The 26456-nt window shown below is 34.1% G+C and overlaps 1 protein-coding gene across 6 annotated transcripts in view; it reads right to left on the minus strand.

Moving 5' to 3' along the window:
- LOC143240213 (sideroflexin-2-like) overlaps positions 1 to 14739 on the minus strand; it is an 80804-nt gene extending 66065 nt beyond the window's left edge. For 2 of the 6 annotated variants that reach the window (XM_076482321.1, XM_076482315.1), the window contains exons 1-3: positions 14671 to 14739; positions 9006 to 9198; positions 2556 to 2726 (exon numbers count right to left, since the gene is read on the minus strand). In XM_076482321.1, coding sequence (XP_076338436.1) covers positions 2556 to 2726; positions 9006 to 9166 — 332 coding nt within the window. In that variant the 5' untranslated portion in view covers positions 9167 to 9198; positions 14671 to 14739. Of the gene's footprint in view, positions 1 to 2555; positions 2727 to 9005; positions 9199 to 10015; positions 10263 to 10294; positions 14476 to 14670 lie in introns of those variants that run through there. The other 4 variants (XM_076482317.1, XM_076482320.1, XM_076482316.1 and 1 more) reach the window with 4 other exon arrangements.
- Between the last annotated feature and the right edge of the window lie 11717 nt (positions 14740 to 26456).

Below are 26456 nucleotides of genomic sequence, written 5' to 3' on the forward strand. Positions count from 1 at the left end.
GACAATGTCCCTTACCTATCACAATTTTTCTGGCTTTCTATCTATGCAACAAGAGCTGTTAGAAATTTATTTACACTGGTTGGTATTTTTCCCAAGGGAACAAAGCTTGCACAAAAAGAAAAGAGAGCAATTCTTTTTTCATAAAATAAGTCTGATAACCTGCAAACACCTCCAGAAAGTTTATGTGCAGAACATGCTCCTCACAAGAGAATGTTGGAGTTAAGAACTGCTCTAAAACAAGAAATAAGTGCCATGAAGAAAGAAGCACAAGGACAGATAAAGTAGTTCAAGACATGTTCTTCCAAAGCTCACTAAAGAAGTTTCATCTGAGTATGAATAAGAGGAGTCAGGGCTTTTAGAAAGACAAGGGTCCCAATTTAAAGAAAGAAATTACTTTAGTACCAAAATCTCCAAACCAAGAAGTTAAAGAAGCCAGCCATACATAAAGCTTCATAAAGAAGGGTAGAGGAAATAATTGCCAGTTCCTGTTTAGACAGCACTAGGCAGAGCCAGGTAATCATGTAATAGCAAAATGAGGACCCAACAGATGCAAGCACTGAGCAAAAGAACAAATATTTTAACTGGAAACATAAGAAGCTGTAGAGACTCAATGGAAGTTCATGAAATTGAAAGGCATGATCATTGAATACAAACCAAGGGAATGACAGGAAAGATGAAAATGAAAATGAGAAGAAAGGCATTTGAAACATCTACATGGTTAAGCATAACCCAAGGTAGAGGGCTCATCAGAGACTGAGCACATCATTTATCTGTAATAAAAGAACAATAAGAAAGTAGTTCACTGACATAGAACAAAGTTCACAGCTTCATGGGGATGGCAAAAATATAGGAAGAAAAGCCTTGAACGAGGTGAGAAATGGGTTCTATAGTTCTGCCACCAACAAAGAGTACATCACATCCTGAAGATGAAGTTTCAGAGGATTTGAGGAAGAGGAATGAGAAATAATTCCTAGAGAAAGAAAAACATAGGAGAATAAAGAGGAAAAGTAGGGTACAAATGGGACCAAAAACCAAGATTAGTACCAAAGAAGAGCTACTATTTAATAATCGAATGTGACTTCTGAGGATGGGTAACAGAAAGAGATATCAGTGAACCAATGAGTTGGAGAAAATAAGGAAACAATAGAAAATTGCAGGTAACTAGCCCAAGTACATGATTACAAGAAAATGGAAATACCCTGAAAGACTAGTTCTGTAAACAAAAAGGTGAAATGAAAGTTCCAAATATAGGAGGAAGGGATATGGACATCTAACAAAGGAGATAAAAAAAACACATAGAAAACAGGTCAAAAGTTAGAGAGGAAGAAAAAATGTAATGAAAAGCCTTAATGATGTGTTCAAGGGTAGAGAGAAAGAAAGAAGCAGAATAAAGACAGACAAAAATAAAACAGACAACAAAAGATGGAGAAAAAGAAGCAGCCTAAACACAAAGACAAACATGACAAAAAAAAGATGTAAAACAACATGGAGTTAGAATAAAAACAGGAACATGAAATAAATCAACCAAAGAGATTATTATGCACAGGATTATTATGTACCTATTCCTTATCAGAGAAAGAAAAACCAGAAACAAAAGCTGGAGGTGGAAGAGCTAGCCAAAATCATCCAGAGGTGAAGCAGGCTCACAAAAGATTTGGCAAAGAAACAAAATGATAAAGAACTTGAAATGATGAAGAAATAAGCAAAAGAAAAAAAAAGAACTTGATGTATGAAAACAGGAACAATGTCAGTTAACTTGACGGTATGCCATTGTTTATCATAGCTCAATACTGTTTTGAAAGCTAAATGATCCATGATGTTGAAGTACATCACAAAAGTGAAAATTTTAAGATCTATCGCATGTAGGTATACACATATTACTCGCCACACATTATTGAAAGTAACCTAAATTAGAATTACTATGGCTAGAAAAAAATAAAGTTGCAAGCTGGTGAATGGAAAAAAAACTACAACAAAGGACAAAAGCAATGCAGCACTACAGAGAGAAAGGCATGGAATTAGGGATGCTAGAAACTTTAAAATCAGAGGAAAAAACATCGAAACACATGCAATACTAAGGAAAAAATGACTCTATGGATATATGCTACCACTCTTGGGGATTACTGTACATGGAGATCATGTTGTCCTCCTATTGCGGAATAGCTACTGTATTATGAAAATTACATCACAGGTTCATGCAACACATGTATACAGATGTATGGGTGGGAATTTGTTCAAGGCTTGTAGTGTGTAGACAAAATTCCATGGCAAATGTGTACACATTAATATCTTTCAGCAGTACAGAGAGGCAAATAGCAGTATCTGAATAATTTTTTTGCAGTGATAAAAAAACAAACACCACATTCATTAAGTTCAATTACCTCATATTCATTATACATTTCATAGAATTTAAAGGTCACAAAGACTGCTAAATCAATACTTAAAAAATCATATACTATTTATTTGTGTTCAAATACCAAAAAATATTAGTAATAAAAATAAAAGTTCTTTATATATATATGGTGTGTTAGTGCACACACACACATCTACAATACCTGTAAAACTGCAACATACAGCCAGTGATGGCCATACCTCCTGGTACTTGGAACGACATTCGTCCAAAGACATTTTGTAATTCTCCTGAATCAGGATGAAATGCTGATTCATAAAGTTTTTTGGCATACAATACTTGTTCATTTGTTGTACCTAGGGGTTCTTTGCCAAGTCTACAAATAATAAAAAAAGTGTAAATTTCATAAGTAAAAACAAAATATCAGCCTATTTTATAAATAATTAAACAAGCATTCTTTAAAATATAAATACTCAGAACATAATTAAATTTTCAATTCAAAATTTCACAGAGATTAATCCCCACAATTAATGACATTGGTTACAACTCTGCTCTAAAGTTAATATTTCCCTATTCTGATAATACATTTCCAATATATACTGACCTCCATACACAGTTAGAGCTATTATGATTTAACTGCCATCTACTGTGGAAATTTAGCTTCCCACTAGCTTCAAACTCCTACCTAATTCTATGTGTAAACCACATGATTCGGCTGCATTTAAGCATGTATGTTAGTATGCAACAATCCTCCACCAACAGGAGTGTAACATCATACCTGCTATTGCAGCTGACTCCCTCTCTGCTGTTGAATCCAATTATCACTTCAAGATTAAGCATGAAAAACAACAATGGAAGTGTTAGAAAATACAAACTTCCAATATGATTACTCACTTCTCCTCACAGTTACAGCTAGAATCCCACATTGAGAAGGAGGAAGGGCTGATGTAAAATTTTACCAAGGTGATTACCATTCAAAAGGATCTGAAAAGCATCCATGGAGTTTGTCACTTCTGTGTAGAGGAAACACACTTGTAGGAGACTGAACTACATATGAATCAGGTATACACTTTGCCTGAGTAGAGCCAACTGACACTGTGTTGCAATCAAAGATTGGAACAAGTGATCCACCCCAAATCCAAAAATAAGAAGAATATATGTAGAGTGGCTAGGATGCAAACTGTAATCGGGATGTGAACTCTAGTTAAGCATGGTGGCACTGAAAGAAATTTCACCAGCCCCTAAAAAAAAAGGAAGCTCCTCAATCATTCACCTCAGGTTCATAAACTGAAAGGGAGGAGAAGCCTCCACTCTGAGAATTTAAACCAATATATATGCAAATCTAACACAATGGAAGCAATAAGCCCAAGGAATTTACAACTAGGCAATGTTAGAAAGGTGGAAATGCAATGTGGAGGGTCAATTCCAGTCCAAACCAATCAGCATTAGGAATGTTATATCCAGCCTGCAGTAGGAGAAATGTTTCCAGCCTGCATTCACATAAGACTTACGTCAGCTGGTCCAGCTCCAAACAAAACCAGTAACCTGAAAATCAGCATCCAGAAAGCAGTAGGAGAGAGTGTTGCCAGCCAGAGGAGCAAACTGCAAAATAGATGGAAAATTCCAATCCAGGCTGGTGGCATCTAGAATAAAAGAACAGACCTGAGGTTGAAGAACAGTCATGTCTTTTGCACAGGCAGAATAACATAAACCTATTCTCTACTGAATGGAACTGTGCACACTCAGGAGGATTCATCCAAGACCCACCACCTCAATTGCTAAGAGTGGGGAAATGGTAAGGGCCCCTGTGCTCTGCTAAAAGAAAAGGGAATGAAATATGTTGAAGAATCTGGAGAAAACATAATAGCGAAAGAACAAGTACAATGAGTGAGCACAAAACCCTATACTTGACAAAGCAGACTGTGCCCAATTTTGGCAATCTACAGAATGTTAGAAATGGGCACCATTCTCTTTCTGCTTTATTAATGTTAGTGCATGAGTGTAAGATCCAGCAAACAAATTTATGAAGCAATATACCACAAGAAAAAACCTGCGAGTAATATTGTGTAAAACCCCACTTCAATAGTGAACATGACAAACCTAACAGATATCACAATGCAGATTTTGGATATTAGTTTACCTTGACAGGCACCACTTGTTACAGAGTGGGATCCATAACACAGTAAGTAAAACCCTGAAAAAAAAATAAAGAAACAAAAACAGCTTACCCACTCAAAACTGTACAAACATATGAAAACAAGCTACAGGGAAAAAATGATATCTAGCTGAGCAGGAAACTGCCACATGGTGCAAGTAGCACAATACCAAAACGTGGGGAGTGCTCCATATTCCAGCCTGGATAATCACTTCCAAAGAATGACAATAGTGAGTAACCAAGATTATTGTTAGGTGACAGATAAAATGGGAGAATATACAGAACAACTGTCAAGATTTATCAAAAAAATATGGATAACCTGGCAAACCCAACCAATAAGGTTGATAGGAGAAATATCACAAGAATTGGACAAATTTCAAAGGGTAAACAAATGGGAACAAGAACCATATGTTATGTGTGATATGTAATACACTAAAGCACTGACCAGACACAGGAGATTATGTGGATCATAGCAGGAGTAAATATAGAAGGAAGGGAAATAACTGGAGAAGAAATCAAATGTCTAAAATGAAAAGGAAATGACAGGGCTGCCCTATATCCTGCAGTTGTTGAAAAACACAGTTTGGTGTTAACAACTTTGTAAAAACAGAGATCTGAGGAAGAGGTGAATCCATGGTGAACAGATTAAAGATGGAGTATTTTTCTCTTACACTGATACACAGATTGGATAAGGAATGGACAGCATGTAACAACAGAGATGCTACATGTGTAAATATCCCCAAACCCCTCACAGGAGACAAAACAAAATCTACATGTGAAACCAAAGTGTAAGAATGGATGAATGAAGTGAGGTTGTCAGAGTAGGAACCGAGAAGGAGGGAGAGGTAAAGGAGGTCATTCCTGGAGATAGAACAGAGACAAAAAACCTCAGATGGGACAGCAAGAAAGGAGACACAAGAAGGACCAACCACAGAGTGAACTGGATGAGAAAAATTACTTACGGAAGAAAACTGATGCTAGAATATGCATAAAGAAAAGGACTGGGAAAAAGTGAATCTAAATTATCTTAAAAATGTCCAGGATCACCAACAAGTTTAGCATCAGAGGCTCAGAAGTAAAGTTAGGCATTCAATTTAACATAGTTAAAGAGGATCCAACCGAGTACATAGCCATCAGAATATCCAGGATCAAAAGATCACTCTGTGGATAAAATCTTACCAGGATTGGACTGATGAGCTGTGACAAGACTGAGGGCACTCAGAATGTGACAAGCCAGTAAATTAATTTTGACAGTTATGAACCCAAATGGAGAGATCTATCATACAGAAAAATAAGGAATAGGATCAAGTGCTTCCTTGAATTATGGCATAAGAGACAACCTTTGAACTGATGGAATGAATCATAACTGCCATACCCCACAGTGATGACAGAAAATAAACTACTGCCCCATGAACAGAAAGGAGTACCAAAAGGCTGATGTAAAAACCTAACTCCTCCTGAGTAAAAAGTGGCCTGAAATCTCCAATGTAATGAAGTATACACCCCATTCTGATGACAAAGAATCTGTAGGTTTTTCTTCCTTTGCCCATCTAAGCATTGGTATAATTTTTTTTTCACTTGCTCCAGTCTTTTATTCCTCATTTAATTGCTGTTGGCAGTATCTGTCTTGTGACACTACCTACCTACATCAATGCACACTCTATCCTGGTAACTGTATAGAAACACCTCATTCATGTAAAATCATCACTTTTTCAAGACTCACCCAGGGCACAGTCTCCAACATCAGCTTTTAATGTGGAGAAAGAGTAGCAGAGTGTAAATGGAAGTATTATTAGAAATACATTTTTAATTTAAGAAAATTTTAACTTCCAAAAGATACATACCTTCTCTTACACTACATCTAAAATCCCATATTGATAAGGTGGAAGGATTGGTGAGGGCATTACTTATACAGAATGTATCTGCATACATCATAAGTGTAGCAAAATAAGATTAGCAACCTAGTACAGGAAATGTACTACATTCAGAACATGTATGCTCATCACCCAGAACCTAATTCATGTACAGTCGATAAAATTTGACATGGTCCATCATCACAGTTGGCCAGGTCTCACCCAGATATCCAAGGTTTCACTGCTCAGGGTTAGAATTACAGAGCCACACATGTAGCTAGGGCATTTGGACCACAATATATAAACCTGACTGGATCCCAACCAGTAGATACAGAATGATGCATTCCAAACCACCAGAATCACAATGAGAAGGTAAGCAACACCAATGTGGACAAACTTTCTCTAGCAAAAAAAAAGACACTTTGTCTTCAATAATTTGTTTTAAACATAGAGAGAAAATAAAATCCTGAACAATTTGTACAATCAAAAACTTGGAAAAATCTGGAGAATGACTGAGAAATATTAGCAAGAGCTTTAATAAGAACACAAAATGTACAAATCTGATGAGTTGGGCTAAACAGTGGTAGCTGTCATGCTACCAACTAAGAAACTGAAATATACTTCAAAGTCATTCTTTAAACATATATTAATAGACACTCCATGAATATAAATAGTATAGTCTTATTTTTTTTTATTTGCCCTTGTCCAAGGTTACTGGTGAGGAATGAAATTCCCCACAAAGCAGTATAACTAAGTGATAAGTTGAATAATATTTTAGCACATTAAGGGGCTTGTCTGCTGAATAATTATGAAGAATGAATAAATTACATCAATGTTAGATGTTCTTCAGATACTATATAAAAATAGGTTCAATATGATAAATAAATAACCTGTCTACTGTTAAAGAAAGCCAAGTTTTGTTTTCTCAATATGACCTTCTACAAAACTGATCATGAGGCACAGAATTCCCTAAAACTGGTAAAGCTTAGAAATCAGATTAACCAACTGATAGATTTGATTTCATTTTTACTTTTAGTATGTTAAACACCTTGTCCAAAAAAAATTTTCGATGAATAAATTTGTAGAATCAATACTACATATCTACAAGTCCTATATAACTGTAAGTAAAAAACAAAAAATATATGTATAATATATAGCTCATGAATATAAAAAGCCTTGTCTCACTTTTTTCCATTTGCCTTCTTCCAAGATTATTGATAGAGGTGGAATTCTCTGAAACAAGTATAACTAAATGACAGGTAGTAAATGAATGATAGATTACTGAGTTTCATATTTATTTTCAATTGCAAACAAACTTTGACCATGTTTTCTCTAGTATGTAAAAAGTTACAGATGATGAGATTTAAATATATAAAATAGATCTGAAAATTTATACTTTTTCCAATGGAAAATTTGGGAGAGTTTGGTTGAGTTTTAATTCAATTTCACACAAATTACATGAAGGCTATCTACACTAGCCATCCCTAATTTACCAGTGTAAGACTGGAGAAAAGGCAGCTAGTCATCACTACCCACTGCCAACTCTTGGGATTGACTGTCACATATAATGCCCCTACAGTTGAAATGGTAAGCATGTTTGGTGTGATGGGATATGTATGTGTGTGTTTAAATTTTGTGTAAAACTACACGAGGGCTATCTGCGCTAGCTATCCCTAATTTAGCAATGTAAGACTAGAGGGAAGGCAGCTAGTCATCACCACCCATTGCCAACTCTTTTACCAATGAATACTGGGATTGACAGTCACATTATATCACCCCCACTGCTGAAAGGAATTCGAATCCACAACTTTTGGATTATGAGTCAAGTGCCTTATCTACCTGGCTATGCTGGACCAATTTGTGTGAGAGGTGTAATGTTAAGGTGGAAAATATTAGCTCGGATACCAATGTCACTAAGTAAAAACGTTTCATCAACTAAGACATTTTTTTCATGAGGCTATACATTTATTGAATGATATGCTTGATCTTCTGAAGCGTGTTCAAAATTCGAAGTTGCTTATATTTTTTTAATGAGCAGATACATTAATGAGACAGACAATTAGGTTACTATATTTCTGGATAGAAGAGTAAACTCTAAAGATTGAATAAATATCTAACACTTTTTCCTAATACTTTTGTTTCATATAAAAACATGCTGTTAAAACAAAACTGATGGAGTTTCCTCCAAGTTTACACAAAGAAACAGCCATAAAACAAATGCCCTTTATCACACTATAAAATCTTTCACCTTAATTGTTTAAAACTGAATATTTTAAGAAAAAAATTCACATTTTAATGGTAAGTAAAGAGTAAAAAAAAACTTTCATCTACTACTCAATTGTTTCCTCATCATTTATTTTTAAGGTGGCATACATCAAAATGACTAAAATTAGTGGCATATTTTTCAAAATCATTTCCTAATTTATTTCAGAATACCAGCAGTGGTTTACAAAATAAAATACTTACTTCTGAAAAAGTTAAAATTTAACTCAATAAATATGTTCATAACTCTCCCATATAATTTCTCTGTACACTAAAAAATCTTATAATTAAAAAATTGAAGTTATAGAATACAAAGCATTTCAAACAGTTTTTATACTGAAATTTCTAGACTTACAGTAACATAAATTTTAATAAAAATAAGTACCTGTATAATGCAAGTAGTTCTTTTGCCTTATATAATTGTTCTTCACTTGCTAAAGCATGACGAGGATCCGTTATGCTGAAGAAGTACTTTAACCTGCCAATAAATTTTGTTTGGTCCCAACAAGGTGCATCTAAATTCACTCTTGTAACAGTTTCATCCATTTTTCTCTTTCAAAATTACAACCAGCAACTAACTGAAATTAAACAAGTTCAGTGTTCACAATAAAAGGAAAATCATATTAAATCATATGCCATCAAAAATATATACGACTTTCTTTAAAATCAGTGTGAACAAAGCATGATTAAATAAATGTAACAATATAAATAAATAGCTGAGAATTAAAAACCTGCAAACATAGATTTTGCAAAATGTAAGGAAACATGACTGAAGATGGACATTACTTAATCAAACTACAAGTCCTTATTTGGACTTCACCAAAGTTAACTCCAGATAACAGTACAGAGCCAAATAGTTTTATAGTTAGAGTGAATAATATCTACAGTATCTCCAGTTTTGTTTCCTTACTTTTTTTACAATCTCTTTTGAAGATTTTTAAATTCCCAATTTTTATTTATCTTGTTTGCTGGCTTTTTATGTGCTCAATTATGAGGCAAAGGATTATTTGATATGGCAGCTTTCCTTATACAGGGTGTTCGGAAAGTCACTGTGCACTTATATATTTATTAACAGACATGTTTCAATACAGAATACAGGAGGTAAATATGAATGACAATTATAAACAAAGTTGAAAGTGACCCCCGTTGGCATCAATACAAACCTGGATCCTTCTTATTTTGTTTCTAAACACCACTATCAGTTGCTGACTTGAAACAGGCTGAATGAATACTGATTACAAAACTGCACAGTGACTTTCTGAACACCCTGTACTTTGTAACAATAGAATTTAATATTTAATGTATTGTTGTTGTTTTTACTCATAATTTTCATACCTAATATAGGAGTAAGCCTCCTAAAGGCACCAACTATATAGTGTACAAAGCACTGGTTACCTAGATGTTACAATCATCTAACTTCCATCTATTATTGGCTGGTAAATCCTGTTTCATCCTGCACTTAGGTTTGTTAAAGGAACACCAATATTTATAGAACTTCAAAGGGTAATGATAACTCCATTTACACTAGAATTAGGATTTTATTTTAGCTGATGAAAAATACAGAAGAAACACAATGACTTTTCAACACCTCTACAACTTTCACAGCAACCTATTTAGCATTCAACAAAAAGTTTGGATCCAACATATCAAGAATTAAAAATGGACTATACTTACTGAGTAGATTTTCTTTTCCTTGTAGGTCTAACATACATGCTTTTTTTGTGCATTTCTATATGTGTTCAGCCTTACCAGACAATAGTAGAAGTTTGAAATGTTGTTTGAACTGGTATATTATTTGTTTAAGGTACTCTTTACCAAACATTCTATTCAAAGTTTTGAGCAATTCCTTGCTTGTTTTTTGCATTAGCTGTCCCTAATTTAACAGTGTAAAATTATAATGGAAGACAATTACTTATCAATACCCACCATCAACTCTTGGGCTACTTTTTCACCAACAAATAGTGGGACTGACAATCACATAATAATACCCACAAGGCTGAAAAAGTGAGTATGTTTGGTGTGGTGGGGATTTAAACCCATGACTTTCAAATTACGAGCTGAACACCCTAACCACCTGGCCATGCTGGACCAGAGCAATTTCTTGCAATCCATATTATGAGTCACTACCATAAAAGATGATCTTATACCAATTAAATATTGTAAGGCACTTACCAAATAATTTCTCAAGCACACACATTGAAATCCTTTAAAATAAGAGCAGAAAACAAAAATATAAAAAGTATTCTTTAATAATTATAATCCAAGTAATACTTACAGCTACGTGTAGATTAAAATGGTGATGATGACAGTATATGTTTAGGTTAAAATGGTGATGATGACAGTATATGTTTAGGTTAAAATGGTGGTGATGACAGTATATGTTTAGGTTAAAATGGTGGTGATGACAGTATATGTTTAGGTTAAAATGGTGGTGATGACAGTATATGTTTAGGTTAAAATGGTGGTGATGACAGTATATGTTTAGGTTAAAATGATGGTGATGACAGTATATGTTTAGGTTAAAATGGTGGTGATGACAGTATATGTTTAGGTTAAAATGGTGGTGATGACAGTATATGTTTAGGTTAAAATGGTGGTGATGACAGTATATGTTTAGGTTAAAATGGTGGTGATGACAGTATATGTTTAGGTTAAAATGGTGATGATGACAGTATATGTTTAGGTTAAAATGGTGGTGATGACAGTATATGTTTAGGTTAAAATGGTGATGATGACAGTATATGTTTAGGTTAAAATGGTAGTGATGACAGTATATGTTTAGGTTAAAATGGTAGTGATGACAGTATATGTTTAGGTTAAAATGGTGGTGATGACAGTATATGTTTAGGTTAAAATGGTGGTGATGACAGTATATATTTAGGTTAAAATGGTGGCGATGACAGTATATGTTTAGGTTAAAATGGTAGTGATGACAGTATATGTTTAGATTAAAATGATGGTGATGACAGTATATGTTTAGGTTAAAATGGTAGTGATGACAGTATATGTTTAGGTTAAAATGGTGATGATGACAGTATATGTTTAGATTAAAATGATGGTGATGACAGTATATGTTTAGGTTAAAATGGTAGTGATGACAGTATATGTTTAGGTTAAAATGGTGATGATGACAGTATATGTTTAGGTTAAAATGATGGTGATGACAGTATATGTTTAGGTTAAAATGGTGGTGATGACAGTATATGTTTAGGTTAAAATGGTGGTGATGACAGTATATGTTTAGGTTAAAATGGTAGTGATGACAGTATATGTTTAGGTTAAAATGGTGGTGATGACAGTATATGTTTAGGTTAAAATGGTGGTGATGATGTATGTGTGTAGGTTAAAATGGTGGTGATGACAGTATATGTTTAGGTTAAAATGGTGATGATGACAGTATATGTGTAGGTTAAAATGGTGGTGATGACAGTATATGTTTAAGTTAAAATGGTGGTGTTGACAGTATATATGTAGGTTAAAATGGTGATGATGACAGTATATGTGTAGGTTAAAATGGTAGTTGTCAATGCCACCCTGCAAATAGTAAAACTAATACATATAAAGCAATCAAGTAAACAGTCAAATGTATATGTAAAAATGGCTCATTTGGGTTGAGGAATTTTTTTACATAGAGGAGTGAACAATGTTTCGACCTTCTTTGGTCATCGTCAGGTTTGTAAAAAATTTTCTCAACCCAAACGAGCTATTTTTACATATATATTTCTCTTCAAGTGGGTTTTCTTGACATCACTGATTAAACAGTCAAATGGTCATTTTATAGCTATTTACTGTGTGGAACCTAATTAAATTACTTCCATTAATACTATTTGCACAATTCACCTTGTTGATGTTTATACAAACTTGCAAGTTGCAGTTGCATAAATTAGAATTCATAAACACATAACAACTGATACAGTATGTGATTTTCAAGTATCCAGGACAATGTCTCACCACCATGATCACTGACTCTCACTTTAAAACAAACTAACTTCTGATGTTGCATTCCTATTCATAAATACAGATTTTTGCAAAGATTTGACATTACTTTGATAAAGCATAAAATGCATACTTTGTGAATGTGGTAATCAAATGAAGTCAACCAGCAACATTTCTCTAAATTTTTATATATATTCAAAAAGTTTCTTCAATGATGTTTCATTTGTAGGAAATTGTTATAAATTTTCTTTACATGAATTGAATCACCATATGTCTTTGTTTTGTATTCAGACAAAATTGTTTTTTTTCATACAAGTATGTCTTTTGTATTTTCCAATCATTTTTTGAATATTTTTAGTTTCTTGTATTCAACTGAAAAAAGTGCTTGATAATTATTTTATTGAAATAGAACCATTTATTTCTAATGAGATGTCAGTTTTATGCAACAAACTGTCAAAATGTTTGCAATAATGTGTAATTTCTCATCTTGAAAAATCCAAGCTATAATTATCCAATTTACCCACTTAATTAGGTTCTCACTTCGAAACAAACAAACTTTCAAGATATCTTCAAACAAAGTAATAACAAAAATAAATAAAAAGGGAGACTATATAAAAATATTTGGGTGAGATATTGTTCAAAATCTGGTGAGACATATCCCAATTTTCAACAAGTAATGGCAAAAGTTTGTGTGAAAGTTGTAACATTAATATCAAGCTCCTATGAATCTTTTTTTTTAAGCACTGTCGACTGACACAAAACATTTTAGAAATACAAATTGTAGTAAACATAGGCATAAAAAGTGATACTGATAATGCCAACAATAATATAAATTTTTCATGTATACAGAAACTTTAAGTTTGGAATATTTCACTTCATACTAAACCCTACAACCTTGTCTTAACACTTAGAAGTGTTAAATTACAGAGATAAGAGAACCTAAGGAACTTAGACAGATAAATATTAATAATTTTAACTGTGAAAAATGACTCAAGGTATCTTTTACTTCTAATTTTGCAACTGCTGGGTACAAGTTGCTGCTTTTATTTCTCAAAACCTTCAACTCAAATAACTGTGTTCTAATTATCAGTGCTGTAGTGTATATTGCAGTAAACAACTGAAAGATTAAACTTATGCTTTATCCACCTTACTATCAACTTGGTTTATGTGGGAATTATGGTCAAATTAGAGGAGTAAGTTAGTTTAATTTCTCAATTACTTAATACAATTTATTTTATAAACCTGTAAATGCATGGATGATGTCAGATAACTTCCCTGTTTTGACCCAGAAGACTGCCTTAAAAAACATCAAATCGTTAAAGAGATGACAGGGAGCTGTTAACAAGTTTACACTGTTTGAAATCGTATAAACAACTTTTAACCATAATACGTACAATTACAACACAATACCCACCCTAATGTATTTTGGTATAAATTAATCTCTTGATTATCTAAAGAAAATCATCAACTGTAAACTTTACATTAAATGGATAAAAGCATTCATTTATGCAGTAAACTATGGTTATTTGACAAATATTGATTCAAGCAAAAAAAATGGAATTTAATTTTGCAATGCAACAGTTTTATTCTGCTAATAAAATGTATGCAGGCAATTTTAATATCTTAAAACAAAACAAGTACTATTTCTGAGAAGAAACTAGGTTGTACTTGTAATGTTTGGAAATTTATTTCCAATGAGATATTTGTTTAACGCAAGAGTAATTTCCAAAACTGCCCTCTGAGTATTATTTCCAATTTACTCTTCCTATCAAGTAATACACCGACTACACTTCAATATTAACTACGATAAAACATGGCGTATTTTAAACTAACAAAGACGGAGTTTTCCCATCGCCCCCTTGATTCCCAAATTTGTGCACCAATTGGTCGCACAACATCACTATCTACCAATATTACTAGCACTAATTATAAATTATAATTACCACGATAAACTATGTCAATCTAAATGCATTTATTTTTCTAAAATAATTTTGTTTCATATTTACAATAATATAATTTTTTCAGACCATTACCACACGGTTTGAAAAGGTTTTTTCAAAATTAAACGAGATGCAACACAGTACCCTTTTTAAAAAAATTCTAGATTAACACACCTCTCACCATAAACCACACTTTTACGATTTTAGGAGCAAAGACCTTGACTAAATAGCGCCTCAGGTCTATAACCAATACTAATAATAAAAAATTAAACAAAAAATAAAAAGCATAAAAATATACTTCTTAATGCAACATAGAAATAAAATGTGAGAAAGAAAAGCAAAAGACGAGAAACATATTTTATCAATTTATGAGTAGATGATTTTGCTTTCTTCATATGTCTGACATTTTACCTTAACACATAAATATTGCTTGAAGGTGAAGTGATATTTCTGTGATCGTCAATTTGTAATGTGATGTTTAAATGTCCTGAACTATCATTTTTGCCATCAAATCCCCGTCACTAAATATACTTGTCCTTTCAGCTGAAAATGTTTTATTAATCCGATTATTCGTTGGGGAAAAAGAGCTGCTCAATAGTTGGTGGTGGGTAGGGGCGTGGATTTTTTACACCCGATGGGGGATGATTTTACAACCACTTATATGGACTGTTCAATTTGCAAATTGGTAATCTCTCATTACATGAACCTGAAAGCTGTAAACATGCAGTCACAGAGTAATCTTGTTGCCACGTTACTTCGAGGTTTCTATGTAGGTTTGTATAAGTGAGGTGTTGTGAACAGTTTTCAAAATGTTACTGAAATTAAGACAAATGTGTCATAGATTAACTAGCACATGAATTTATTTCTGCACACTGCACAGTATAAAAGATGGCCATTATATTTGACAAGGTTAGTAATAACATTCATTGCATAAATTACGTTTCCAAATATTAATAAAATCAGTAATTACCCTTGATAAGTTTATATCTACTGAAAAACTGTTCATGTTGTTTGATAAAAATAATTAAAATGTCTTTGCAAACTCTTGAAAATTACACACCAATACAATGTAACGCACAATTATTCGTACTTTTTATTGAAGTAAGATTCATTTAGTCCTCTATTCTACATGTTCCCAAACGTAAAATTCCTTTGTGATGATCTGTTTATGGAATTCTTTCATAAGCTCTTCTATATTTATCTTGTCGACCTCATCTTTGTGAGTGTGACAAACTGCCACATTGTTGAGGCGGCACTGAGACATAGTTGACCACGTTTTCAACCGTCTTAATGTAGAAAAGATGCGTTCACATTCGCAGCTGGATACTGGACATATAAGCAACATTTTCATCAGAAGAAACACTTCACTAAACATCTGCTGTCTTGTTTCATGAATTTTACAGTAAGCATCCTTCGCACCTTTCAGAGATACTGCTTTTGTTGTTCCTTTGAACATGGACAACTAAACCTCGAGCCGTTGTGCAGAGATTTCTAGATAAAAGTTTATAACCAAATATTGCCTCAAATCATTATTGTCTCCATTGAATCTAGTGGTCAGATGTTCTTTGACTGTGTCCAAAAATTCAAAATATTGGATTCTGCAGTAATCTCTAGCTGTTGCAGAATGGTGTGCTGAGCCATTACCTGTGATCCTTCTGGGAGTCTGCGAATGCGTGGTAGTTCAATAGGCACCAGATCCAGGGAAGTTACCTTTTTCTCAGCTTCATCAAATATCTTGTTGTAATTTTTCTCTGTTTGCAATACCCGCAATTGCTCAACTGTCATTGCAGATGCTTCAATCATGATACTGTCGCTGATTTTGCTTGAAATACACGGTTTAGTTCCTTTAATGCAGCTAATGGATGCTGAGACATCAAGAATCCTAAAATTGTCTTTCCTTTGTGAAATCTGTCCAGCAGACCTCGTGCTTTCACTGCTACATCTGATTTTTCATTTGATAATTCATACAAAGAATCAACAATATCATTGTAGTGATCACTGGTACATGTAATTGCAGATAGGCGGCACAACCAGCGTGTTGGACACAGTGAGCGGATGTATTTAACTGGACTATTGTGGCTGGATGACCATACAATGTTTTCAAAGATTGTCTTGTATTTGTCTGAGCTCTGAAGCAAGACACCAAGTTCATGTAACTATTGAATAGAATCTTGAACACATTCACAGGCTTCAACTGCATGTTGCATTATTAAATTAGCCTTGTATGCTCCGCAGTGAAAAAACAAAGCTGACGGTTGCATTTCTTTTATTTTTGCCTGGCATCCATTGTACGCATCACTCATATCAGCGGCTCCATCATAAGTTTGTGCTCTTAATCCTGACAGTGGTAAATTGAGTCTAGTCAGTACATCAAGTACAGTCGAGAATACTGTTTCACCAGTTGTATTGAAAACACTGTACAAACCAAGAAATGTCTCATGGACGTCAAGGTTCTCATCTACGTATCGTACACATATTGCTTCCTGTTCGGCACCTGTAAAATCTTCAGTGCCATTAACCATTAATGCAAAGATTTTACTTTTCTGCACTTCGTATGCTATGTTCCTCAGTATTTGATGGCTGAACATCTCCATTATTTCATTCTGAACTTGGGGTGATGTGAATGTGGTTTTCTTTGAAAAGTGGACCGTCAAATCAGGATCTTCCTTTTCCAGGAGCTTCATTAACTGTAGGGAGGGGAACTTCAAAAAGCCATATGCTTTCATTGTGCCTGATTGTCGAAGTGCAGCCATGGAAACTCTCAAACCACTTGCCCTGGAAGTTGATATTTTGAGATTTTGCTTTCTGTCGTGGTATTAGTTGTGCGTCTGGGTGATATGGCTTTCCACACTGTATTTGTGGAGTGCTAGATTTTTCATTGCTGCACAAACTTGTTTCACAATTATCTGGTGGCTCATGATGTGCAATAGTTGCACAAGCATTTTCAGACTCGTCCTCTGATGAACATGGTATTTCCTCTGTATGGCAAGTTTCTATTCCTTTGCTTGAGGTTGTTGGATTATCTGCATCTGCACTATCACTTGTAGTACTAGTAACTAGCTTGCAGAACTGTCTAATATCGGAAAGTTTCAGACGCTTGCTTGTCATAATTGGAATCTGTTTCCCAGATGACTCAGCAGACTAAAATAAAGTCTTTATTGAAAAACTCTAACGTACAACGAATGAAGATAGAACAGAATGGAAGTACGACGCAAAACGCAAAATAACGTGGCAGGGGTTTAGTTGAGAGAGAGAGAGAGAGAGATCAGAGGATTTCTCTCTCCAACTGCGGTGTTCAGGAACGTTGTGGTTCCTTTTCGTCTCCTTTCGTGGAAAGTTATTGAATTTAGACGGGGTTCTTGTTTTTCTTTTATTTTAACTCTTTTTGGGTGAAGGAATGAAGTTGGTCAAAATTAATATTATTCATGAGCGAGGCAAAGGTAGCACCGGAGAAAACAGCCAGAACTCGTCCTGAAAGGCAGATGGCATGGTTAATGTGAACATAAACGCGAAACGAAACGACCCGATTCAGGGCATGGCAATAAAGTTGCCTTGGCTGGGATCTAAAGATCCAATGCCAAAGATTTTGTTGTGGGGGTAAACAGGAGTGCCCCGAGAAAAAACAACACTTTCACAGGACAGGCGCCGAAAGATTTACCTGTCCTGTGCCCGAGTGGAAGTACGACTGAACTGTACAATGTATTTAAGTCGGACGCGCGAACCTCACAGTGACTACCGAGCCGACTGACTGCCTGGGCATCGCTGGGACAATAATGTGTGCCAGTTACAACACAAGTAATTGCAAGTTTCTCGAAAAATACTTAAACAATTACAAATATATTATATTCCTGTTAAAGTTCATCAAAAGACAAACACGTTGTGATATAATGTCTATAAGTACGTTTATTAAATAAAAACACCTAAACAAAAACTAGCAATACAATTCGAGTAGAGGCTTCAGGCTGTTGAAATCGCTCCTTTTGTGTTCTAATTATACAAAAAAATACAATATTTTTAGTATGTATGATAAGAAAATATATTGTTATTTTACCATAAAGCACCAGCACTTTATTAGAGGGCGGTGATAATCTGAAATTTCATGGATTAACGAGGGCCACAAACACAGGTCTAATGAGTCCTGTTGTAAAACCGAGGCTCAGACTAAAAGGAGTGGAGGGGGTGATGTACATCCTTGTGCAAATTAATTGAAATAAGACGAGAAATTACGATTTTTTCAATTTTTTGCGTTTTATTTCTGAGAATACAAAAATTACTTACAAATTAATACATGATATGACCGCTTTTATTTTTCAGAAGATCATTAATCCGCTTTGGCATCGAGTCCACGAGTTGACTGCAATCTTTACTAATTTTTGGATCGCGGTACCACACCTCAATTAAGGCCTCAATTAGCTTATCCTTCATAGTACAGTATTTTCCCCGAAGTCTTTCTTTACAAATCGCCCAAAGATTTTCAATAGGATTTAAGTCCAGAGAGTTTCCAGGCCAGTCTAGCACCTTTATTCGCGTTGTAGTCAAAAAATTCTTCACAAGTTTCGATGCCAGATCCATCTGGAAATCTCTTTTTCAATCTAGAACGACTCTTTTCTGCAAAACTTCGATGTACTGTGTTCCTCGCATCATACCTTCTACAATATATAAGCCTCCGACGCCATAGTAGCTGAAAAAGCCCCAAAACATCTTCTTCAAGGGATGTTTTACGAACTGATTGATGTTAAATTCTCGAAGTTTCTCACCTGGAGATCTGCGAACATGCAGACTTCTTTGACCCTGTACGAAGAAATGAGTCTCGTCACTGAATAACACCTTCCTCCATTGTTCTTACATCCAGTTCTTGTATTTTAGACCCCATTGATATTGTTTTTCTTCATTGAGTTGGTAAGAAGTTATTTTTTGACTGGTCTCCTTGCCCTTCTAACGCAATTTCGAATGACGTAATATTCCTGAAAATTTCATCATATATCCCAAAAATAGATCGACCGTACTGCAAAACACAGCTAATGACACCGTCTGTGTGAAAAAATGACTATTAAAGGAAATCAGCAAGTCCAGCGAGCCTACACCGGCCGCCATACTGAAAATATTGTAAAATTGCCATTTGTTTCAATTACTTTGCACAAGTGTTTCGGGCGCATCTAGATCCGAGCGGCCCGAACCTGTCGTTAACTTTACACTAAACGTGCAATATGGTCAGCGAATTCGGCAACTAAGGAGAATAAGGCGTCGACAATAAAACCGGCTAGACATGCATAAGAACAAATGGCGTAGGAAAACCGCACAATATACACATAAGATTGATACAGCTACAAGTGGCCTGCCAGATCTAGATCACAGGAGTTAACGCTTGGGAGTAAAATTTTCGAATTTTATGCTCTGTTCAATCTGTTGTGATGAAAATTTTACTTAATCTTACACTACGTACAAGACGTAGGTAGATTCTGTGATAGTGCTTGCAAGCCATGCATGTATATTTAGGCCTACTGACTGATACTTACGAACTGTCGCTTAGATCGAAAAGCTTAGAAGCACGCCTATATTAAAGATGTACATTTCGGGTACTGGAAAACCTACATCTATGCTTAATTATGTAATTCGATTGGTAAGAACACGAGAATCACAAGAACAAACATACAATTTGTAGGCCTGTGATGCAATAAAACAATTCAACAGACCAAACTGTAGGGGCGGATGATTGTATGTGCCATACACCCCACCTAAAATGAAGGGATGTATCCCCCATCCCCACAGGATCTACGCCCCTGGTGGTGGTAATGTTAACTAGCTCTTTTTCCTCTGGTCTGGCTCGGCCCGGTTAGGTGATTAAGGCACTCGACTCGTAATTCGAGGGTCGCGAATCCCCGTCGCATCAAAGATGGTCGCCCTTTCAGCTGCGAGGACATTATAATGTTAAGGCCAATCCCACTATTCGTTGGTAAAAGGGTAGCCCTAGAGTTGGAGGTGGGTGTTAATGACTAGCTGCATTCCCTCTAATCTTACATTGCTAAATTAGAGACGGCTGGCGCAGATAGCCCTCATGTAACTTTGCATGAAATTCAAACCAAACCAAACCAAATTGACTGAATCTGAACACTCTTTGTATTCTTGAAAAGTCCCTAAATTTCCTGTGTTCAAGAAGCTCTCAAACAAGTGTTTTCAAGCGCTTCACAATCCTATGCCTGGTCTTCAGGATATTCTGCATTGTTGACAGAATATTTCGACCATACAGGCGCTCTCTCATGGAGTTCATACTTGAAACGTTATGCTCATAAAATATTATAATAATGTGAAAGGTACATCATCAAGCAGCTGACTTATGAAAGTGCAACTATAAACAATATACATTTGGTTTACATATGTAAAGCTGACGTGTTAACTTTAAAATGTATTAACCTTTTTTATTTCGTATTTGGATATGAAACATACTAAGATTTATATGAGAATTTTAGTTTCACATTATTTGGAAGTATTTATAAACATACTTGAAACGAAGTCAGAATATTTAGATATTTATAAATATTCCTAACAATATTATTTGAAGTATATGGAACTAAATTGTTAGAAACTTTGAAAATCAGTATTTGTCCAAGCTCCGTTAATAATAGGGTGAAACAGGAAAATACACAAGTTTGACATTCTAAATTATATTCATATTCATCAACGATCTATTTTATGATTTACCAAAGAAATCCATTCACCATCAGTATTTCTTCAAGAATGGCTTACACAGTTAAAGATTCTGGATTAGTAGATGTCACATAGGTTACGAGGTCCCAGGAAACCTCAAGATAATTTGCCAGAAATAAAAAATGATGTTAAAAATGTAGGAATAGTTCATTTATGAAACCCCGGGAAGATCTTGAGAACCACCTCGCTGTCTTGATGACATAATTGGAGAAAAGAAGTTAATGAAAAATAATAAGTAGGATTCAAAACTACCCCACGATCAAAGTATGTTTAAAAATGTTCACAGACTGTCTAAAGAAATGTTCCATTATTTACAAAAAAAGTGAAACGCGTAGCTTGTAACCCGACGTCTGACAAATTCTTCGACAGACGCAATGAGATCACTTGACATTAACGTCGATGAAGACAAGTTAATCCATCAAATAAAAGTTGCACGCAAAGTGTTTATTTATGGTGTTATACTATGAATGTTTCAAATTTCGGAATCATATTATTGCACTACAATTATATTACTTATAACTTTTTAAGTTGTTTTCTTTATTATAAAGACTAAAAGTTTAATTTCATACTTTTTCCTGTGTCCAACATTTTGCAGCAAACAACATAGCTTGGTAAATTCCGATACTTTTGATATTAGTAATAGTATCCGAGTTTTGTACATCATTTCAAACTGCATTTTGAGTTTGTAAATCGTGTAATCATTAATTGAGATCTGGATAATTTTATTTTTTGTTTATATTTTTACACCCTAAATTATTTATTTATAATTTTATGTACTTTTAGTTGGATATTTTGTTTATTTGTATCAAAGTTTTATTTCAATTTCCAGATTTATCATAAATGACTACAGTTTTAAATAGTTGCCTTTCTGTGTTATTTCAATAAAGACATGTATGTTGAGGGTTATTTTAGCATGTGGTTGTGGTGGTATTCAAATCTAAGGATTATGCAAATACAGATTAGATCAGACTAAAAATGCACTCAAATATGGTAATAATAGAATATAGTATTTTAAATTATTTATGTTAACCCCTTTAAAATTGTGGTGAATATGTCTCCTGTCACATATATATTAAAGTTGTGTAGGTATTTTCTTAGATTTAGTTCATTCTCAAAAGTGAAGCATACAGCAGGATTGTATACATGCCAATACCCTTTTTATCTTAGATAATGGTCTAGGGCCAAGCTTGTATTTGCATGGCTATTTTGCACTCATGGGCTTGTTTAAGATGAAAGAAATGAGTAGGATCACTTCATTTTTTCCTTATATAAACACAAAGACTGAACCAAAATTGGTAGAGCAAGATTTATTTGTTGTTAATCCAAATTACTGATTTATTAAATGTGGTTTGACCAGACAGTTTGTCTATGCTCTTACGTTTGTTTAAAATTCCAGTAGTTGAAGTGCTATGTTAAACTGGAAGCTACACTAATAGAAGATATGTCAACATAATTTGTTGTATTCAATATAGACATTGCTTGAAATAACTGCATTCAGTCTTGTTATTTAACTGGTCTACTTTAACTTTCTTCCTAGCCAACATACTCCCATAGTTCCTTAAGTACTTTGTACTCATCTGTTACCCAAATAATTGTGGAATACCACACTAAATAAAAATAACTGGAATAAAAAATATAGAAAATTATTTACAATGCAGGAATTTGAAGCCAGTTTCAACAAGCTTGATTTATTTCACCTATACAGAATACAAAGAGTTTTTATTTCATTCTCATTTTACAAACTGCTATAAAATAAACCTTAAACTAAAGAAGGAACAACAATTAAACTGTAAAATTAATTAATATAAAAAGGTAGCAACAACCAAAATGCAGAAATGTCACACAATGTGAAGGTAATTAATTTGAATAGTTAACAGCATGCAAAGGATGTAATTTTAATTTGTTTAGTTAACCACAAAGTTAAACAATGGGCTATCATCTTACTGCTGGGCCACTGGAGGAAGGTAATTTTGATAAAAGAAACATGATAATCTATCTGTAGTGAAATTTTAAAATTAAAATCAGACTGATCATACATCTATCATCAGGTCATCCCATAAGTAATGTCCAAAAATTTAATGCAGAAAGTGCATCATCATTTCTGTCTTTGTAGATGGATTTAATGAATAAAATATGTAGCAGGCAGTGTATAAAAATATTCAGACAAATAAAATAAATTAACCCAATTAAGTTTTCAGATCATTAATCAAATAAACCCTTATGAAGATGGATGTGTCTGAGGAGCACATTAGGCATATAATACTTTACGAGTTTAAAAAAAGGCAGTGATACAGCAGAAACTACATGAAACATTCAAGGCATTTATGATGCGGAGTCTCTCAATGAAAGAAAATGTTGAAGGTGGTTTCAGAAGTTCAAATCAGATGATTACAGTTTAAGTGATGTGCCATGTTCAGGTCGTCCTGTTGAATTTAATGACTTTCTGGTGGCTGCACTTGATGAAGATTGTGCTGTAACAGTTGCAGAATTAGCACAGAAGCTTAATTCCACCCATTCAACAGTTCACCGTCATCTGCAACACCTTGGCAAGGTGTCAAAACTTGGAAAATGGATCCCCATGATTTGACAGAGGCCAACCTGAGAGCAAGAGTGGACATTTGCACTTCTCTGCACTCTGGTGAACATAACTCATCTTTTCTGGACAGGTTAGTGACTGGAAATGAAAAATGGATATTTTATAAAAATGTTTAGTGCCACAGACAATGGCTCAGTGCAGATAAACTGGCTATAGCACAGCCCAAAATGGACCTCCAACCTAGGAAAGTCTTGTTAAAAGCCTTTGGTAGGATATTGTTGGTGTGATCCACATTGAGTTGCTGCTGCTCAGTGTGACAATTACATCAGACTTCTAATGACAACAGTTAGAGCACTTGAATGTTGCACTGAAAGAAAAGAGGCCTGCTTCAATCAGTTGTAAAGGCGTTGTGTTACACCACAATAATGCATGGCACCATACAGCAAAGATCACATCTGCAAAGACTGAAGAGCTAGACTGGCAAAAACTTCCACATCTTCTTTATTCTCCAGACTTTGCCCTATCTGATTATCATCTATTCCAAAGTTTGTAGAACTTTCTTGATGGAAAAGAGCTTGGAACACATGAAAAACTTCCCTCACAACATTCTTTTCCTCCAAACCCCATGAATTTTATAGAAGTGGCATTCAAAAGCTTAGGAATCGTTGGCAGGGAGTAATTAATAATGGAACATACATTACTGGTTAAATGTTATTAAAAGCATTTGAAATCCTTTCTCTTTTTCTGAACCTAAAATCTGACATTACTCAAGGGATGACCTGATACTTCTGTTTTCTAAAAGTCTACTTTACAATAATAAAGTTACAGAAACAACATATCATCAGTGTCACATTTCATTTCTACATAAAACTTTTTATGCCAAATGCTTTTCAAGTTAATAATAAATAATCATCTACATTACAATAAATAATAATTGATTTGTTAATTCCATCAAAATGATAGAATAAAATGTGGCTTAAGAACTTTGAAAATTTCACCAAAAAATAAGCCTTTTCTAGCCCAGAGAGAGAGAACAAATACATCATATAATTCTGAGCAAACTTTCAAGGTGATTAGAACAGGTATTTGTTAGGTTGTTTTTACTGGTCCAAGATGATCATATTTATATGCATGATACTATATCTTTTGTAATTAAACTAATTTGTAGTTGACAGTAGGAAAAAAAAAAAGACACAAACATAATTCATTACATTTTTTGAAGCATTCACAGACATAACGTACATATGAAGTCCTTATTAAATTGTCAAAAAGAAATATTTTGATATCACATTGGGCTATTTTGCATGTATTTTTGAACACCTATTAAATCATTTATAAATATATGTTTTGCATGTTCCAGGTTAATATTGTAAACATAACTCATGAACTAGTATTTTAAGTTTTTGATCTCTCACTGCTTGTGATCTGTTTTTTAATTATCCTAATTAACTGCCTATCACTTACATAAAAATCGTACATATATTCTTAAACTTGTGCATTTGGCCAGTGCACTTTAATCACAAAAACTATAAAGTTGGCACACATTGATTTCAATATTAAAGTCACTGGTGTCAGCAAACTGCAATTTTGAAACCTTTTATATATCAAATTGTGTTTCCATGATGCTCCAGTACTGATTACCAATAGCAGATTATAAAAAAAAAAAAAAAAAAAAGAGGCAAAATAAATATATGCAAATTTTTTGTTGAGATACAATCTCTCAAACGTTGTCCCATGGGTGGCGGAAACAGTAAATTAAAAGTTTATTTTTTATAGCTAAATGATTATACAAAAAATTATAACCTTTTGGACTGACCCTTCATGATACTAATCCCTAATGCAGAAATCTGCTTCTATTCTGAATGTTGGTATTATAAGGCACAAAGGTTACAAGTCAATATTTTAAATCAAGTAATTAAACTGCCATCATATGAATATTATTTATTTGTAGTTAAGCATAAACCTACACAATGGCTATCTGTGCTCTAACCATCATGGATATTGAAACTCAATTTCTAGCATTAGAAGTTCACAGCTGTGCCATGGGGCCCACATGAATAATAAAATGACTACAGATTTAGGTTATACATGTATATACACATTAGCTTAGTAAGAACATACTCTTTAGATTATATACCAAGAATACCTAACCCTGATAGTGAGTGGGAGGGAAAAACATATGCAAGTGGATTAACAATTCACATATTTGAAATGTGTCTGCCTCAAGTTCAGTTGTAAAACTAATGACATGACTAATCACTTTAAACAACAGAACAATTCAAATGACATTAACGATCAGGCTTAATAAAAACACAGTTTACCACAAACTGTCTCCACTCTAATGACAGACAATATATTGACAGAGTTCTACTTGTCCTTACATATCATTCATATAAAAAAAATGGAATTGTTCTAGAAATTTATTTATTGCATTCTCTGTACTAAATTAAATCAAATTATATTAAAGAAAGAATATGCAGGTTAGGTGACAGATTCTGTAACATAAATATGCTTGTTTTACAAATCCCCCCCAACATACACACAAACAAATGTTTACAAGAGCTTAGAGCACAAGCCTTAACAATACACCTTGTTCTTGAAAAGTCCCATTTCTCTCTAGAAACAATGTCCATTTTTATGAAATTGTTAATTACTTTACTTGTTTTTTGTAACTGTATTATATACAGTGGTACCTCAGTTCTCGAACAACTCCCTTCTC

This window comes from Tachypleus tridentatus, chromosome 13 (genome assembly GCF_004210375.1).
Source record: "Tachypleus tridentatus isolate NWPU-2018 chromosome 13, ASM421037v1, whole genome shotgun sequence".
NCBI classification, from domain to species: Eukaryota; Metazoa; Arthropoda; class Merostomata; order Xiphosura; family Limulidae; genus Tachypleus; species Tachypleus tridentatus.